At 38.6% G+C, this 18,262-nt stretch overlaps 1 protein-coding gene across 1 annotated transcript; it reads left to right on the top strand.

Annotated features, from left to right (window-relative positions):
• Positions 1 to 359: 359 nt before the first annotated feature.
• TAL2 (TAL bHLH transcription factor 2) lies at positions 360 to 713 on the top strand (the record flags this gene model as incomplete). The annotated part of the gene is made up of 1 exon (XM_081318904.1): positions 360 to 713. One exon carries the CDS (start codon positions 360 to 362, stop codon positions 711 to 713), a length of 354 nt encoding a protein of 117 aa, XP_081175030.1.
• Positions 714 to 18,262: the final 17,549 nt, after the last annotated feature.

Below are 18,262 nucleotides of genomic sequence, written 5' to 3'. Positions count from 1 at the left end.
AATAAAGGGAACACCGTGCTTTTGGCATAAGGAAGCTAAGCGATCTACAATACCTACACTATGTCTACGTTTGAGCATAGATGCTACAATTTTAATAGTATTCTTTGCTTAGAATCTGATTCCTCTGAATACATATGCAAGGGGAATGCTACATTTGTCTCAGGTAGGGTATCTCTTGCTGGGGGGCACCGTTATTAAGAAGCTTTCATTTTCAACATCAAGTACCATAACTCAACTCTTGGAGTCACACCTCCTACCTCATGGTTGCAGCTGAATGAACTGCTTTGTCCTTTTATTATGTCTTTTCTAATGTTCTCCCAACTCCTGTCATTCTCTTCCTAGCTCTTCCAGTCTTGAGGATGACCAGAAAAATCTTCACCAACAGCAGGGAGAGGTGGAGGCAACAAAATGTCAACAGTGCCTTCGCCAAGCTGAGAAAGCTGATTCCCACCCATCCTCCTGACAAAAAGTTGAGCAAGAATGAGACTCTTCGCTTAGCCATGAGGTACATCAACTTCCTCGTCAAGGTCCTTGGGGACCAAGGGCTGCAGCAAACAGGTGTGAATCCACGAGAAAGGATACTGGGTCTGTTCCAGCAGAATCCACACTTGGAACGCATGGAAGAACTGACTCTCCTTGAAGACTCTGAGGTCCCTTCTCCCAATACAAGCAGCAACATCCCAGAATGCTGGTCAGAGACATCATCTCCATAATCAGTCAGTCACGAAAATCATCCTGATTGTAATTTGATAGTTCCCCTTGATACCACTTGTGGTAGTTGTTTGCTTCCATACAGTGTTTATCTATTTATTTATTTATTTGGTCCATCTTGGTCTTTTAAAACTCAAACGTACTTCATGTAAGCTTTCCTGAGGAAAAACATGGCTTTCAATAATTAAAAAGAATTCCAATGGCCTAATTGGCTATAAAGGGCTTTGAGTCCAAGGGACTTTGACTGGGCCTACTGAATGTTGCCAATGGACCTTGCCCTTTATTGTGACATACCAGTGAAAATTGCCAGGGTCAGTAGTTGGTGGCTGAGTGACAGTGTAAGTTTTAAAACAGCTGGCTAGGAGCTCTGGGAATTTCAGTTTCCGTTGATCTGGCTGCTGAATTGACAAAAATTAATTGAAGACCTAAGTCAAACAAATTCTGCAGTGGTGCATCTTCTCCTATGCAAACAAATCCCTTTCCACTTCCTGTAACACCATAGTGAGTAACCTATTTGTTCCCTACTTCCTTTCTTAAGGAGAGAAACCACATAAATTGAGCAGCCACATCTACAACTACAACTGTGAGCATCTCATTGTATCCATTTCAAGAGATGTGATAATACTGCCTACTATAAATTGGGTATTGTACACAACTATAAATTGTGAAAGAAAATATCTGGAGCTCTGGAGGCAAGGCTACTCATTTTTTAAAAAAATCATTTAAGATACATTAATATCAAAGTTAGTTGAGCACTGCTAAGGTCCTCTTCTCCTTTGCCCACAAAGCCCAGGTCAGTGCAATCTTCATGTTAGGATGTGTGCATTTCATTTACTATTTTTCCTCCAGTATTTGTCGAAACCTGAGGTAGATAAAAATTTAACTAAAACAAAATGCATAGGGACTACATCTGAGCAGGTGGGAGTGGATTGTGCCCACTATGCTTGCTCAGATATAACCAACAGTGGAATTTAGTTATTTCTGAAATATTCAAAGATGCCTACCTTAAATAAATATGGATTTAAGTATTATTTCAACTGGATTTGTGATGTGAGGAAAAAACTCTTAAATTTGGCTGCAATTAGACTTTCCAGAACATTTGCACAGATAAAAATAACTAAATAACTTTAAAAGCACAGCTGAATAGAAAAACAACTGTTTCATTTGTTGTTAGTGGCATTTTATAAATCAGAGGCACTATTTAATTGTCTTTGAAATAAATATAGGATCATATGCATCACTTATGGATTTCTTTCCATGAGGGATTCTACTGCACCTAACCTTCTACATATATTGTCCCAAACTAGCGGTCATTTACTCACTTAATTCTGATCATTGGATACAGCCACACCCAAGTTTCTGATTTTTCTTTTAAAGACTTCATAGTGAAAAATCACAAGTCTCCTTGAGTTAAACACCACTATTCAAACTCTAAAATTAGCTACCAATATTATGTATTTTCAGTTAAACAACAAAGTAAAACCTTTAAATGGGGGAGGAGGGATGAAACTCTGTGGCATGTGTGTTTCTAGCTAGATGGGTTTTTATTTTATCATTTTCCATTTCTGTCACTGCAACTATGATATCGTTGCTCCTGTCAAGGGCCTCAACCTTCTCTATATATCCATCCTGAAAACTGTATAGTTGAGAGGCAGAGGTGAACTAATGCTTCTAATCTAGAGGGCAAATCTGAGCAAAATTATTGATAAAGCACTTTGCCCCCTGCAAAGTGATCTAAAGCCCATTACTAATAAATATTCTGCTCCCTGGCATATTTCTTTCCTCTTTCATGCCAAGATTTTATTTGTTCATAGGTCCATTTGATTTATGAAGGCTAAGGATACAAATGCATATTTGTAAAGGCATGCAGGTTGAATTGTACATTTGTATTAATGGGTAGCATGCAAATAAATGAATTAAATTTCAGCTAATGAAAAAATCACTCCTAATACATTTTAGAGCATATATTCTCAGTCATCACCTTCTTAAACCCCCTATAATCACTTTATTTAAAAAATATGCTCTGAGGAGATGGGAAATAACAGGCATGGTAAGCTTTAGCCTAGCACTAAATTAATAGAGGGAACAACAACTTTTTTATACTAGTAACACTGTTCTACCTCACCAGTACTATTGTTACTACATTCCAGCTGAGCTAAATGAGTTTGGTTTAGTTTATTAAAATACAGTCATAGACCAAATATACAGAATATACAGAAATGAACAAATACATTGTTCTGCATCCAATCATTAAAGGAAAAAAACTATTCACCCCTGACAATATACACCTAGGAAAAAAATCCAAAACCCGCTGATTGACATAGGGATGTCACAAACTTTGTCCACACTTGTGAAGACTTCTCCATCCCGATTGTTAGTAGGTAGTGCCAAATTGCCATATGAAAGCGGTCTAATAGTATCTAAAAAGAATGAAAATTAACTCTGCCCTTCAAAAGTGATAGGACATTTCAGAAGCTGGGATTAGACTGACATTGAGCCTAGGACGGTTCTGACCTTTAGTTTATGTATTTGGCTGAGCAGGCAATGAGGTGAAGCTACTGTCTGTAAGATTATAGCTGAATGCCAAAGGAGACATAAGAGTCCCTAATGTTGGGTGCTCATCAAGTTGTGAAGGCTCTCGTAGGGTTACTATGAAGGAAATAAACAGCTTGCGCAGACTATACTATCTGCTCTTTTCCAACTCCCATTTTACCTCATTTCAAGATGGGGCAAAAATTATTGTAGTAGTAGCAAGATATAATAGAGGTAGGAGTAATAGCAAGGCATAATGGAAGAGGTTTTTTTGGAACTCCTAAGGCGCTTAGCAGCTAGTGTTCTTCACTAGCTGTAGACCTTTAACATGGATATGGGATGAACAATCACTGTGTATTTTCTAACTCATAACTTATGATTTAGCATTGTGGGCAAAGGAAATAATGATGCTTCTTTCAACTCAGTTTGGTGAAGAAGAAAATATGGCTTAGTAGTGCAATATATGAACTGAGCCACAAAGACTTCCTTCCTTGAGTTATTGTTAACTGAACATTGGGAGCAAAAAGGTTTAAATTAGTGGAGTGGGGTGTGGGAAAGACTGGGAATGGCTTAAGGAGCTCCCCTTTTGAGGTTTTCTGGAATTCTGGTCGCCTCAAAAAGGGCCATGTTTATCAGGGCTCTAGTGCCAAATTCTTTCCCCAAGTTTAGAGCCTTCATCTACAACATGACCAGAATTGTGAGGATCTTAAAACACTATCCCAGGGGCCCAAGGTCTATATTTTAAGACAGCAACAATGCTAGTGCAGAACACTTTATTTCAAAGTAAATCCTGCAGAATTAGACGTTAACAATTCTGCATTGGAAGTAAAGATGTAACCCTGAGAACTGAATAGTGACTTCAGAAGTTATGATGTCTGTATTTGAAAAAGAACAAAAGAGAGAAATCTTCAAAACATGTCTCTAGGTCTGAGAAGGAAGAATGAGAAGGAAGAAAGACAGCATAATGGAGGGAGAATAGAATGGAACCATTGGCAACCTACTGAGTCCATTTCTGTCTTCCTTCCAGATGCACTGGGTAGATTTGTCCCGTTTTTTCTCTCTGGAGAGGATTCCTTTCATTTTGGAAGTTAATTTTTCTTTTGTCATAGAAAATACAGTTATGTTCTGTTCAATTTTCAGAGAGTTACTCTGCTGATCGACAGAATCTGAAGTCTTTTTATATATTTTTCAGCATTCTGTTGTGTTGGAAATAATTAAAAAGATGGTGGTTGTTGTTATTATCATCATCATCATCATTATCATCATCATCATCATCATCTAAACACACCGTAGTCACATCTTGTGTGACTATAGCTAAAATGAGGATTTGATGTGTGAAAACATAACAATGATTCATGAGATTCTGGTACTCTTGGCAACAATGCAAAATGCAAAGAATGTATGAAGAAATTCTAAAACTGCTGTTGGATCTACACATGGTACAACTTGCTGATTAAATAATATCAGTCATGTCTCAAAATATCCATGTTTGTACTGGCACTGTCCATTTTAACTTTTATTTCTGACAATTCAAACTTTCCAAATACACTAAGCAAATGAAAAAAATATTAATTCTCTTAGCAAAACAATGTTCTGATGCAAAAGCAAAAGGTAAATATTTCATGTTATAGTGAGAAAAGTAAATGTAGTATTTATTAAGTATCCTGTTATTACTGTATATCTTCTTTCTATTAATATACAATGTCTGTTTTTAACTAAATTTCTCTACCAAAGATTTATTTTGTTGGCACTTTTTATGTTTTGTAAGCCCCCTTTGTTTGACCAAGAATCCTTTATATATTTTCTTGTACATTTCCCTATTTAATCCTTATATATTAAAAAAAGATTTGCAAAATCAGTCTTTCTTATATTAAAAATGCAATGTCTTAACTGACATTTTGTTAATAGGAGTTGAACTGATTTTCTGTTTTCTCTCTGCTATTGGAAATAACAGAAGCAAGTAAATATTAAGTTATATTTTACAAGGAAAAAAAACACTGGCTGCTTTGTAATTTTGCAATTCTTTGAAAAGAAATATACAGGTTTAGTGGACAAGCAAGCAAGAAGACAGCATTACCTTGAAAGCACTACTGATTCTTACTTTTGTCAGGCAGAAACCAATTATCTACACATTTCACATTTCTCCATCCTGGGCAACAAAAACAGATTCTTTTGAATCTGCTAAGCAATCAAATATGAACACCATAAAGTAGTCTAGATTAATAATCAGTTTTCAGAAATATAAACTCTGTAGACATACCAAATGAAATTTAAAGAGTGCTAATTTGTATATTCAAATAATGTTTATTAAATAGCGCTAACACTTTACATTACACATTAAATACATTGAAAACAACCATTGACCGATCTTGATGATCATCTGTGGTAGAAACCCACTTTGGGTACAGTAACCAAATTTTTCTTGAAAAACGTAACGAGACAATCTGAAAATTAAATAAATAAATAAATAAATAAGAAGGATTAAAATGGTATGTTTTATAACTTTGCTTCGCAAAGGAAAATTCAAGAGCAAAACCAAGAAAAACTTTACCAAAATGCATATTCTAATAAAAATAACATCAAACCACTATTGTGTAATTTAAAAAAAACAAAAAACAGTCTGCATATGTTGCATAGTGGGGACTAGAACTGCTATCACTAAGCAGTCAAAGACTACAAAGCCCTACATGGCATGGGTCCGGACTACCTACGGGAGCACCTTCTGCCAATGTCTGCACCCCACCGTCCTGTGCGCTCCCACAGAGAGGGCCTCCTCAGGGTGCCACCGCTCAAGGAATGTCGGCTGGTGGCCCCCAGGGGGAGGGCATTCTCAGTGGGTGCGCCAGCACTCTGGAACTGCTTGCCAACCGTGGGTGCGCCAGCACTCTGGAACTGCTTGCCCCCGACCTCCGCACCTTCCGGCGCGACTTAAAAACTTACCTGTTCCAGCAGTCCAGCCTGGCCTGATAGCTCTAATTGGGGTCCCAGTTTGTTTTTACTATTGTTTTTCACTATTGTTCAATCTGTATACCTACCTTACTCTGTACACCGCCCCGAGTCCCTCGGGAGAAGGGCGGTTTATAAAAATAAATAAATAAATAAATAAATAAATAAATAAATAAATAAATAAATAATGTCACATGAGCAGGTCATTTAGCACTGGAAGTTCTGGTTGCCCCAGTTGCTGTCATTCAGAGAGGACTACGTAGATCAGGGGTCTTCAAACTTGGCCCTTTTATGACTTGTGGACTTCAACTCCCAAAATTCCTCAGCCAGGCACGCTGGCTGAGGAATTCTGGGAGTTGAAGTCCACAAATCATAAAAGGGCCAAGTTTGAAGACCCCTGACGTAGATCTTTCAGTAAGAATCTCAGGTGACTACAACTTCTGACTTTTGCCAACTTCCTCATTGACTTTGTGAGAAGATAGCAGGGATTCTTGAAAATCATGATCATATGACTATGGCTCTTCGCAACAGCTGGAACTATGAGGACCTGTGGTAAGTACCATTTGTTCAGCACCGTTGTAAAGCTGAATAAATGGTTGCATCCTGAGGACTAGCGGTAAAAATCCATTATAGTAGTAAAAAAATCATAGGGTCCCTGCAACTATAGGCAAACTGGGAAGAAATGAATAAGCTAGTTAAGTATGAGATTTTTATAAAGTTTTTCAGTCACCAGTGCTAGATGAATATACTTTTCCCCACTTTACTGTTTTATTTTTTAAAAATGGAAGTTTATTGTTCATAAGAAAAGTAAATCCATGACAGAACAAACCATATTTTAGGCCACTTCAGCGGTAGGAAGGTTTTGAGTTCTCCAGATCTCTTCAGCGGGCAAAATGTTTCAAATATTAGAAATCAAGAACTAGAAAGGCTCATCTGATATTACACTGGTGAAGCCTGCATGAGATCAGACTGTTAAAATGGAACATAAAGAGGATATCATAGAGGCTCAAATGACACTCTGCCTTGAAGGCTGCACCCACATTCTCCCTATAGTTGCTGGGGTGAAGAAACAAACAACAGTCAATTTCTTCCCTTCACAGTTTTTGAACATATAAAATCCAGTTGTTAGTCAAACTCTTATGCACCCTGAAATCAAACATCTCGGTTCCTTTGTAGGTGGCAAACAGCCATAAAGGCAAACAAGGTATGTTTTGTATCTAACTTATCTGGGGGACATTTCAGAAGGCGTACTGGAGAGAAAAGTACATAAAAGCCGCCAGAGAATTGTTGGAGATGACTACGTGAGGATAGGAGCAAACAGCACACATCTGATATATTCGTTTATCATGCCATCAGAAAAAGAAAACAGGAGAATAGACAGCTTAACCTTTGACCCCTGAGGTCAGAGGTTGTTTAAAAGTCACCTCGGACATCCTTTTTCATAGTAATGGTTGTACTTTTAAAACAGCAGGTGCGTAAACCAGAAACGGGAGGAGGAAGGTGAACATGAACTTTAATATTTTAGATACAGCCACCTTTTTTGTGTGCAATGGTCAAGTCTTGTATATTTTAACAAGCAACTGCCACGTTTCTTGTCGCTGCTTAGCAAAAACTGTAAAATATTGCATAGCTATAGGAAGGCCATACCTCCAAAGCTGGGATCTTGTCCAGATCATGGAATTGAAAGGGAACATTAAGCCACTGATTTCAATGTAAGAGAAGGCCAAGTATGTCAAGGTTCAAGATAAACATAACTTCATAAATATTTTCCATTTTTTTCAGATGTATGCAACACCTCCCAAGACCTCACAGTATTCACAGAAAGGTATCTTCTGCACACGAATCATCAGAACATCTCTCTCTTTCTGTCGTTGTCTAGCTATTAATAACCCATCTGATATGAACACCCCTAGAATAGTAGCTGAAAGAATATCTAATACAAGCTATTAGAACAAGGGTCCCCAACCTTCGGTCCGTGGACCGGCACTGGTCCATGGTGTGCCAGAAAACAGGCTGCACAAATCAGCGAAGCCCCATCCGTGGGATGCAGAGAGCACACAAAACCATGCCCCTTCCAGACCGTGGAAAAACCCGTCCCTGATGCCTTAAAGGTTGAGGGCCGCTGTATTAGATAACAGGTTATCTAACACTGTGATTACATACACTATGCTAAGATTCAAATATAACCCATAAAAAGTTTTTAAGCTGGCTTTTGTTAAGAAGGCATGAGGAAAGTCTTTAAAATATCTGCTGACGATTTTACCATTTGTGACAGTTTTGATACACGAAATTATTTAAATATGAGGTGTATATTTTTGCATCTTGATAGCTTGCCTTTTGCAACAACGTTTTATGTCTGAAACAAATGTAAAGCCACAAAAGCAGAATGACAAACAGAAACGCAGAGGTCAATCAGGAACTGTGATTAGACCACACATACCATGGATTTCAAATTATTCCCAATGCAGCTTAATATTGTTGAGTATTTCTTTCCCTTTCTTTTAAGTACATAATTTCCTGTTTAGGATTTCTCCCTTGGCTGTTGTGAGAGTATGAAGTAGTGGAGGTGGTAGGTATTGCAGTCTTCCCCCCCAAAATAACCACCAACATAGAAGAAATGCCATGGAAATACAATCCATTCAGTTCTAATACAATCTATTTGGCTCTCTTATTCTATAAATATAGAGGCAGCCAATCTTTAGAGGCTCGAAAGCAAATTTGAAATATTGGAAATCTCTTCCTAGAGGTCTCACCTAATGGATAACTAGGATTGTTTTATTTATACATCTCTCTCTCTCTCTCTCTCTCTCTCTCTCTCTCTCTCTCTCTCTCTCTCTCTCTCTCTCTCTCTCTCTCTCTCTCTCTCTCTCTCTTTCTCTCACACACACACACACACATGCCTAAGCAGTGAACAAAATAAAAACAAGGTTTTTCATCAACTCAAAACAAATTCCTAAACCCCAAATAATGCCACACTGAAGCTCAGTAAAATCCCAAAATCATTAATCACATACATCCACACCAAAGCCCCTGTATTATTAACAACCCAGTCCTGCTGCCTGGGGGAAAAGCCACTCTTCAGAGCCTTGCAAAAAGCCCAAAGCATTGGGACCATCCATATTTTGGGTGGGAAGCTGTTCCATAGGGGAGGCTCCATGACAAGGAAGATACACTTTCTGGGACCCATTAGGTGACATTATTTCACCCAAGGTACCCTGAGGACGTCCACTTTGCTAAATGTAGTGGGATAAGCAGACACTACCAGAGAAAGACTGTCCCATTACTTTTTTGCTTATTCACAAAAGGGTGCCATCGCCAGTTACCAAAGTAAATTGCACAATTGTTCCCTCAGCAGTCTAGTAATAAAGCTACTCAGCTTTTCAAGTGGGGTTAAATCAGTCATTCTTCATAACCAAACAGAGTCAGCCATTCCAAAATTAGCAAGTAACTAGAGCTATTCTGCAGAAACTCTCCAAATACGTTTGATGCCTGAGATTTTTGGGGTGTAACTCAAAAAATTATCAGCAGAAGCTGCTCTCTTTTTATTGGTCTCCCAACATCTGCTGCCTGAAGCAGGCCACCTTGCCTCTGTAGTCCTTCTCATTCTTTGGCATTTTAAAAGCGTTATCTTTTAAGTCCCAGAAACAAAGCAAGTAAAAGAAAGAGCAGAGGAGAAGGAATGATTTTGTCCTGCCTTATGAGTTTATTCGGATAATTTCTAAGCTCCTGGCTGGAACTTTAATTTTCAACTATCACCAGTGAAAATGTCATTCTTGTTGTTGTTCTAGAGGTTGTGTTATTTCCTCAGTGAATATAAATGATTATGATGATAATTAGAAATAGAATTATTTCAGCTCCATTTGGAAAAAAAAATAATGCCAAAAAATGCAGCTCTAAATGTCTACTGGGATTCTGGCAATTTCTTATCACTCTGTTGCAGAGGCTCTGAAACTCTTATCTCAATAGACCAGATTACTTGGCTGATCTCCTCTCCATGCTGAGTAGAAATCACACGGCCGTTTTACCACTGACAGCCATTTGCACATTTCCTATCCCGATAAATCAATTAATGGGATGCAGGATGATTCATTCAGTCCCTCTTGCATTCAGCCTGTTTTTTTCTTTTCTTTCCCTCCCTCCCATGTTTTAATACCATCTAAGGGTTCTTCCCTAGAAGAGGACTTGTTCACCATGCAGGTGCAAAGCATTCAGCGCCGCAGCCTAACAGCAATAAACCCTTTCTGTCCTCTTTAGGGTTTCCCTTTGTTGAAATACTTTTTCCTTTTGTTCCTCCCACCCCTCCCCTTGTCCTTTTCAAATGTATGGGCCCATGCAGTTAATCTGATTATGTTAATTTGGACTTCACCATCCCAAAGACTACATTGGGATCTATAGACAGTGACCCACACCAGGAATAGGTGGTAGAAGATGATGGTGGCGGCAAGGGAGGACAATGTGCTGTTAAATAAGGAAGCAACTTCTGTTTTGGAAGACAAAGCCTCTGATGATATTGAGGGTGTTCCAAACAGGCTGGAGTTCAATTATGTAGGGAAGTTGTGACGGTCAGTTCATGGTGAGAAGCGTAATGTTAACGTTGTTTCCTGTTTACATGTTCTTTTTTCTTTCCTTAGCATAAAAATAATGAGAAGTCTAATCCTTGTCAACTCTCAGCATGCATATCAGTGTGGACCCCAAACCAGACTGAGCATTCAGTCTTCCTTAAAGATGTTCACATATTTCTCGTTGGGATAAAGGGAAGATGGCAACTTGCCCCACCCACAAAGGCTGACATCTTGTGAAAGGACAACATCTTCTGAGTTTGGGTAGGATTTTGCGTGGGAACAGTGGAGGTTTGTTTCTGAAAACTATCACCTTACATTTTTCTCTTCGATGAGGCAGATGTTGCCAGCAACAACAGAATCAGTTTTATTTGTTCACCCAATTATTTTCAAACATAAACAGACAACAAAGAGCTCCTGAAACCTTTTTTTTATTGAAAAGTTTTAACATACAGTTTATCTTTAACAGTCCCCCCTCCCCCTCCCCCCCTCCCTACCCCCCCTCCCCCCCGAGCTAAATACAAGGTGTAGAAAAAAAAATCATAAACAACCATATACTAACAACCATAAACTCTAAAATCCACCACTCTCTAGCTTATACAGGATAATACAAACCTTAATGATATTAAATATATATAGAAAAGAAAAAAGAAAAAAAAGGGGAAATAAAGAAAGAAAAAGCGAAGGAAGACTTATTCAAATGCTACATGAAACTTCTTAACCCTATATTTGTTCTGGATGTACTCAACCCATTTTCTCCATTCCATAATATAACGTTCTTGCGAGTGATCTTTCAAGTAAGCCGAAATCTTTGCCATCTCTGCCAGGTCGGAAACCTTTAAAGTCCATTCTTCTATAGTCGGCAGTTCCTCTTTCTTCCAATACTGACCTATTAAAAGTCTTGCTGCCGTAATTAAATTCAACATCAGCTTAGTGTCCACAACCGTAGCATCTGTAATTATTCCCAACAAGAAGAGTTGCGGACAAAACTTTATCCTTTGCTTGAAAATCTTCTGCATATTCCACCAGATTTTTATCCAGAAGGCCTTAACCTTTTTACAAGTCCACCATACATGAAAATATGTTGCATCTTCATCACCACACCTCCAACATTTTGGTTGATAATTCGGATACATGCTTGCAAGCTTTTTAGGATCTAAATGCCATCTATAAAACATTTTATAAAAGTTCTCTCTTAAATTTTGAGCTTGTGTAAATTTTACATTCCTCACCCAAATCTTTTCCCACGTGTCCATTGTAATAACTTCTTGAATATTTTGGGCCCATTTTATCATACAATCCTTAACAAGTTCTGTTTCTGAGTCAATCTCTATCAATGCAAGATATATCCGTTTAATATGTGCTGGACCCTGATTTCTGATTTGCTTTATCAGATTTTCATCAGTCATTGTAAAACCATTTTTCTGATCTTCTTTCCACCTGGCCCGTAGCTGAGTATATTGAAACCAATTCTGAACAATCTTCTCATCTCGCAAGAGACTATATGGTTTCAAACACCAGACATTTCTTTCCAAGTTTAGAATCTCCTTGTACGTAGTCACATCATGTTTGAAACCAACATGTATATTTTCTATTGCGTGTTTTGGAATTGCCCACAATGGTATCTTGCAGTCTAGCTTATGTCTGTACTTCTTCCACACTCTCAGCAATGCCTGTCTTAAAATATGCACTCTAAACACATTATCTACCTTCTTATCATACAACAAATATGCATGCCAACCAAACAACAAGTCGTGGCCCTCAAGATTTAATAATCTCTCTTGTGTCAAATTAATCCAATCACTTATACCTACTAGCGCAGCAGCTTCATAATATAATTTAAGATTAGGCATTTTAAGACCACCTCTTTCACGAGTATCCTGCATGATCTTAAGTTTGACTCGTGGCCTTTTCCCTGCCCAAACAAATTTATTGATACCTCTCTGCCATTCCTCCAAATTAGAATCTTTCTTAAGAATCGGTATCATTTGAAATAAAAACAAGAATTTAGGCAGGACGTTCATTTTTACTGCTGCGATTCGCCCCAACAAAGACAATTGCAATTTTTCCCAACTCTCCATTTCTTTTTGGATTTTTCCCCATAATTTTTCATAATTATTTTTATATAATTTTGTATTAGAGGGCGACAAAAGCACCCCCAAATATTTGACCCTTTTGACAATCTCAAATCCAGTTAACCCTTCTAAAAGGGCCTTTTGCGATGCTGTCATGTTTTTGGCCAAAATTTTAGTTTTTTGTACATTAACTTTAAATCCAGAAACCTTCCCATATTGCATTATTATCTCCATCAGGTCCACAACAGAGCTCTCCGGCTGGGTCACTGTAACAACCAGATCATCTGCAAACGCTCTCAATCTATAATCCTGATCTCTAATCCGTATACCCTTAATTCTTTCAGAATTTCGTATTTTTACCAATAATATCTCCAATGTTAACACAAATAACAAAGGCGATAGCGGGCACCCTTGCCTTGTACCCTTCTCAATACTACATACTTCTGACAAACTATTGTTAACTATTATTCGAGCTGTTTGTTTTTGATATAATGCCCTAATTGGTTGCAAAAATTTATCCCCAAAATTCATTTTATCTAAAACTTTCATCAAAAATTGCCAATTCAATTGATCAAAAGCTTTTTCAGCATCTAAAAAAATTAGCGCCGCAGGGATCTGGTTGTTCCTTTCCAAAAATTCCAACACATCAACTATATGCCTCACGTTATTTTTCATTTGCCTACCACTAATAAACAGACAACAAAGAGCTCCTGAAACCTATTGTATGTATACATACAATATTTATTTTTCCTCTTTATTATTTTGATAAACAACTCAAGGCAGCTACCATACCTTATACTCTTTTCTCCTTCTATTTTTCCACAGCAACAACCCTATGAGGTAAGTTGGGCTGAGAGAGAGTGACTGGCCCAAAGTCACCCGGCTGATTTTTCATGCTACAGTGGAAGTAAATTTCATAGTATCTTGGTTTCTAGTCTGGTGCCTAAACCAAACTGACTCTCATATTATATACTTATACATTTATACCTATGCAAGGGACCTTTTAATTTAATAAGCTGCAAAAAAAGAGAACATAACAAACAAAAAGAACAGTACTGTAGTTGGATGCTAAAATAGGACAACTGGAACAACCCAGACAATCAATTGATGGCTGAATTACAAGAAATTAAATTAAATCTATCAGAAGAAGAGTAATTATTAAAAGAAATAAAATTTACAAGCAGAAAAAATTCTAATACTTCTCTTTAAATCAAGTGGCAAACATGATCCAATTTAAATCTGTACACTGGGGAAAAAACTCCTTTGTTTATGTATGCAGGTAGTCCTCAATTTACGACCACAATTGAGTCCCAAATTTCTGTTAAGTAAGACATTTAAGTAAGTAAGACATTTTGCCTGATTTGACAACCTTTCTTGCTAATCACTGCAGTTGTTAAGTTAGTAACATGTTTGTTAAGTGAATTTGGCTTCCCCATTGACTTTGCTTGTCAGAAGGTCGCAAAAGGTGATCACATGACTCTGGGACACAGCAATAGTTATAAATACGAACCAGTGGCCAAGCATCTGAGAGTTGATCACATGATCATAGGGATGCTGCAAAGGTCAGAACTGTGAAAAATGATCATAAATCACTTTTTTCAGTGCCGTTGTAACTTTGAATGATTACTAAATGAACCATTGTAAGTCAATGACTACCTGTACAATGATGGGATTAACATGAAGGAAGAGACCTTGGAGCTATAGTAGGTATCATGTGGAATTTGTGATTCCATGCATGGCTGGATACTGTGAAAATGACAAATGTCATGCTGGTATTTATTCATTCATTCTCTTTTTTATACCAGCATAATCATTAGGAAATGGACTCAAAACAAAACTATTAAAGCTGTAATTCCTTATACAATGTATATTGCATCTGCAACATTGTATACAGTCTGGCTACCACATTTGAAAAAGTATATAATAAGGGGCATTAAAATTAGAGGAACCAAACATAGCTCTTTCAATAGAAACTGAGAATATTTGGGATTCTTCAGGTTAAAAAAAAGACAGCTGTGGCACGAAATTCACTGATTTGTGTAACATCACACATTATGGAGAAATGGAGAAAGAGGCATCTTATTGTCTTTTGACACATTAATTCCAGGAGCTTTCCAATGAAGCTGATTGGAATAAGATCTAGAACAGGTAAACTATGCATATGGTGCACAAAAACCCTTAAGAATTCATCAGCTCAAGACATGGTGTTGGCTATTTATCTGGATGGTTTTAAAGGGGATTTTTAAAATACAGATTATTCATAGAACTTGTATCTGCTCAGGGCTATTGATCCTGAAGACTCAACTCACCTTCAGATTTGGGCTCCAAGCATTCAGTTTCAGGAATGCAGAAGGGTAGCTTTTCATTTCCTACTTGTGGGCACCACATAAGTATTTGGCTTGCTACTGTGAACAACAAAAGGCTTAAATAAAATGGTCCTTGGCTTGATCCAGCAGGCCTGTTTTTACAGATGAAGAATGCTTTAGAGTTTTGGCTGAGCCAATTAAAATATATTGCCCAGGAATCTATTATAAGCAAGTTACTATCCTATCTCAAGAGGGACGTGGTGGCTCAGTGGGTTAGGACGCTGAGCTTGTCGATCAGAATGTCGGCAGTTTGACGGGTCGAATCCCAAGTGCCGCATAACAGAGTTACTCGTCTCAGCTTCTGCCAACCTAGCAGTTCGAAAGCACGTAAAAATGCAAGTAGAAAAATAGGGACCACTACGGTGGGAAGGTAACAGTGTTCCATGCGCCTTTGGCGTCCAGTCATGCCGGCCACATGACCACGGAGACGTCCTCGGACAAGCGCTGGCTCTTCGGCTTTGAAACGGAGATGAGCACCGGCCCCTAGAGTCGGAAACGACTAGCACACATGTGCGGGGGAACCTTTACCTTTACCTTATCCTATCTCAACTGCTAGGATAGAGTTTAGTCCATATTTGATCTCAAGCTGGCAGTGTTCACGTTTTTCTTTGATCCTCTGCCTCAGTCTTGCTTCACCTGTGAGCAGAAGTCAGATATAATTGGATTTATATTTCCTATGTGTACATCTATTGCCACTCAGTGGAAATCAAGCAGAACTGCAAAGAACATGATTTTATGCTTTTATGATGTCTGCAAACTTAATGTCTGATATAATTATTCAAGATCCACTTTTCAGTTATGGATGAGGCTGGCATTGCAACTTATTGAATAAAGGGAGGAAGAAAGAATCCTGCTTAACATTGCTGGGTAAAGAATAAGTATAATTAATCAAACTGATTACAGACGAATCTGCTAAATGACCTATAATCAGTGCTCAAGAAGATTAAGAGAATTTCCTCTAAAAACAAACGTGACATTTGACTTACAGCATTTTTTATGTTATGATTATTATGGTCATTGACAAATATTTTATTGGACTACATATCTTAAAGAAGTAGCTTCAATTTTTAATGCAGAAATAGGATTTTAAATATATCTGTACAAGAAGTTATTATGCTACTGCCAACTGCTATTTATGCATGTTAAGAGCCTGTTCTGGAAGCACGCAGATTCCAAATTTTAATTGTTCATTTCAACAATAATTTATGTTGTATCTACATATGTAGTTTCGCAAGGTACATGTATAGTTTAGCAAAGAATGTATCTGACTAGGTAGGGCTTCAGTGGGACTCCTGGCCACTGCACAGGTCCCAAAATATGGTATTAATGAAGTGACAAAAATAAGGTTAACATATCTTTTATACTTTTTATGACCTATTTGTATTCTGAGCTCAGTAATGAATGCATTTTTTTATAAAGCTAGAGTTATCACCAGCTAATAGCTACTGTGTTTGACAGATGAGAAAAAGGGGCTTCTGAAGAGATAAAAAACTATATAGCCCAGGGGTCTTCAAACTTGGCCCTTTTATGACTTGTGGACTTCAGCTCCCAGAATTCCTCAGCCAGCATGCCTGGCTGAGGAATTCTGGGAGTTGAAGTCCACAAGTCATAAAAGGGCCAAGTTTGAAGACCCCTGATATAGCCCGTCCTCACTGTTGTTTCAGCCAGCCAAATGTCTAGGTCAGGGGTAGGCAACCTTGGCTCTTTTATGACCCGTGGACTTCAACTCCCAGAATTCCTGATCCAGCTGGCTCAGGAATTCTGGGAGTTGAAGTCCACGGGTCATAAAAGAGCCAAGGTTGCCTACCCCTGAACTAGGTGAAAGCTCTACCAGATAGCTTGCATCTGAGCTGGCATGCTGAGAATTGGTTTGCATTTGTTAGAACACATCACTTCCCAGGAACTTAACCTTTTATTCATGAGAGCCAATTTGGAATTGGGGGTGAAATACCAGGCTAAGTCTAGTACTGAGTTCTAGTGGTTCAATGGGAAACGACTTCAGATATTTTACTAAAAAAAACAAACTGCAGGGACTTATCTGGAATTGCCAGAACACTAAAACAACTTTATTCAGTGCTCTGCTGTGCCTTGGTAGGAGTCTGTCTGGACTTTGCAGAACAGAGAGAACCTTTACACACTGGACTAGAAATACCAACCAAAGCAATTACGGGACAGGTATCAATGTCTGCAATTTGTAGCCCAGAACGTCCAAAAGGCATCTACCCAGTAATAGAATAACAAAGTTGGAAAGGGATCTTGGAGGTCATCTAGTCCAACCCTCTACTTAAGCAGGAGACACCCCCCCTACCATTCCAAACAAGTGACTGTCCAGTCTCTTCTTAAAAGCTTCTAGTGGTGGAGCACTCACAACTTCTGGAGGCAAGCCATTCCACTGGTTTATTGTTCTGTTAGGAAATTTCTCCTTAGTTCTAGGTTGCTTCTCTCTTTGATTATTTTCCATCCATTGCTTCATGTCTTGCCTTCAGGTGCTTTAATAGGTTGACCAGCGAAGTCTATAATGCCCTTTTTAATATAGTGTTAAGTACGGTTACATTGTAGCTTTTGCTCCTTTTATCTCGATTTTGCGATATTCACTTCGTTTCCAAGACAAGTGATAGACTGAACCTAGACCGGCGGTTAGTAACTACTCTTGCTACTTCTCAGGGATCTCAACGAGAAGCGCTTCCACCGATTGCCGTAGCCCAAAATGCTACCGCCAAATCACTAACTCTCGGCAATTCTGTGTTCTCGGCCCGCCTAACAAAGCTCAGCCAATCGCCTTTCAGCCTTGGACGACGTCAGACTCGAACCTAGCCAATCATTCCTCCGCTCGTGGCGCGACCTTCTTTCTTCCGCCCTCCCTCCTGAGGGGCGGTTTGGCCCCTAGGAGCAAAGATGGGCGGATTTCTAATTTTCCCATTTCCACATTCTGGCACGCGCCAATAGGCCGTGAAGCACGGGGAGGGCGTTAGAGTCCGCCTCCAACCCCGCCTTTTTAAAATTGGTTCCGCCCCCTTCTCGTGCAAGCTTACCTTGGCGTTTTCGCACGCCGCTTGACAAGGGTTGGCGCATG

Source organism: Vipera berus, assembly GCF_964194415.1.
Source record: "Vipera berus genome assembly, chromosome: 2".
NCBI classification, from domain to species: domain Eukaryota; kingdom Metazoa; phylum Chordata; class Lepidosauria; order Squamata; family Viperidae; genus Vipera; species Vipera berus.
This window is presented reverse-complemented; position numbering and strand designations above follow the sequence as displayed.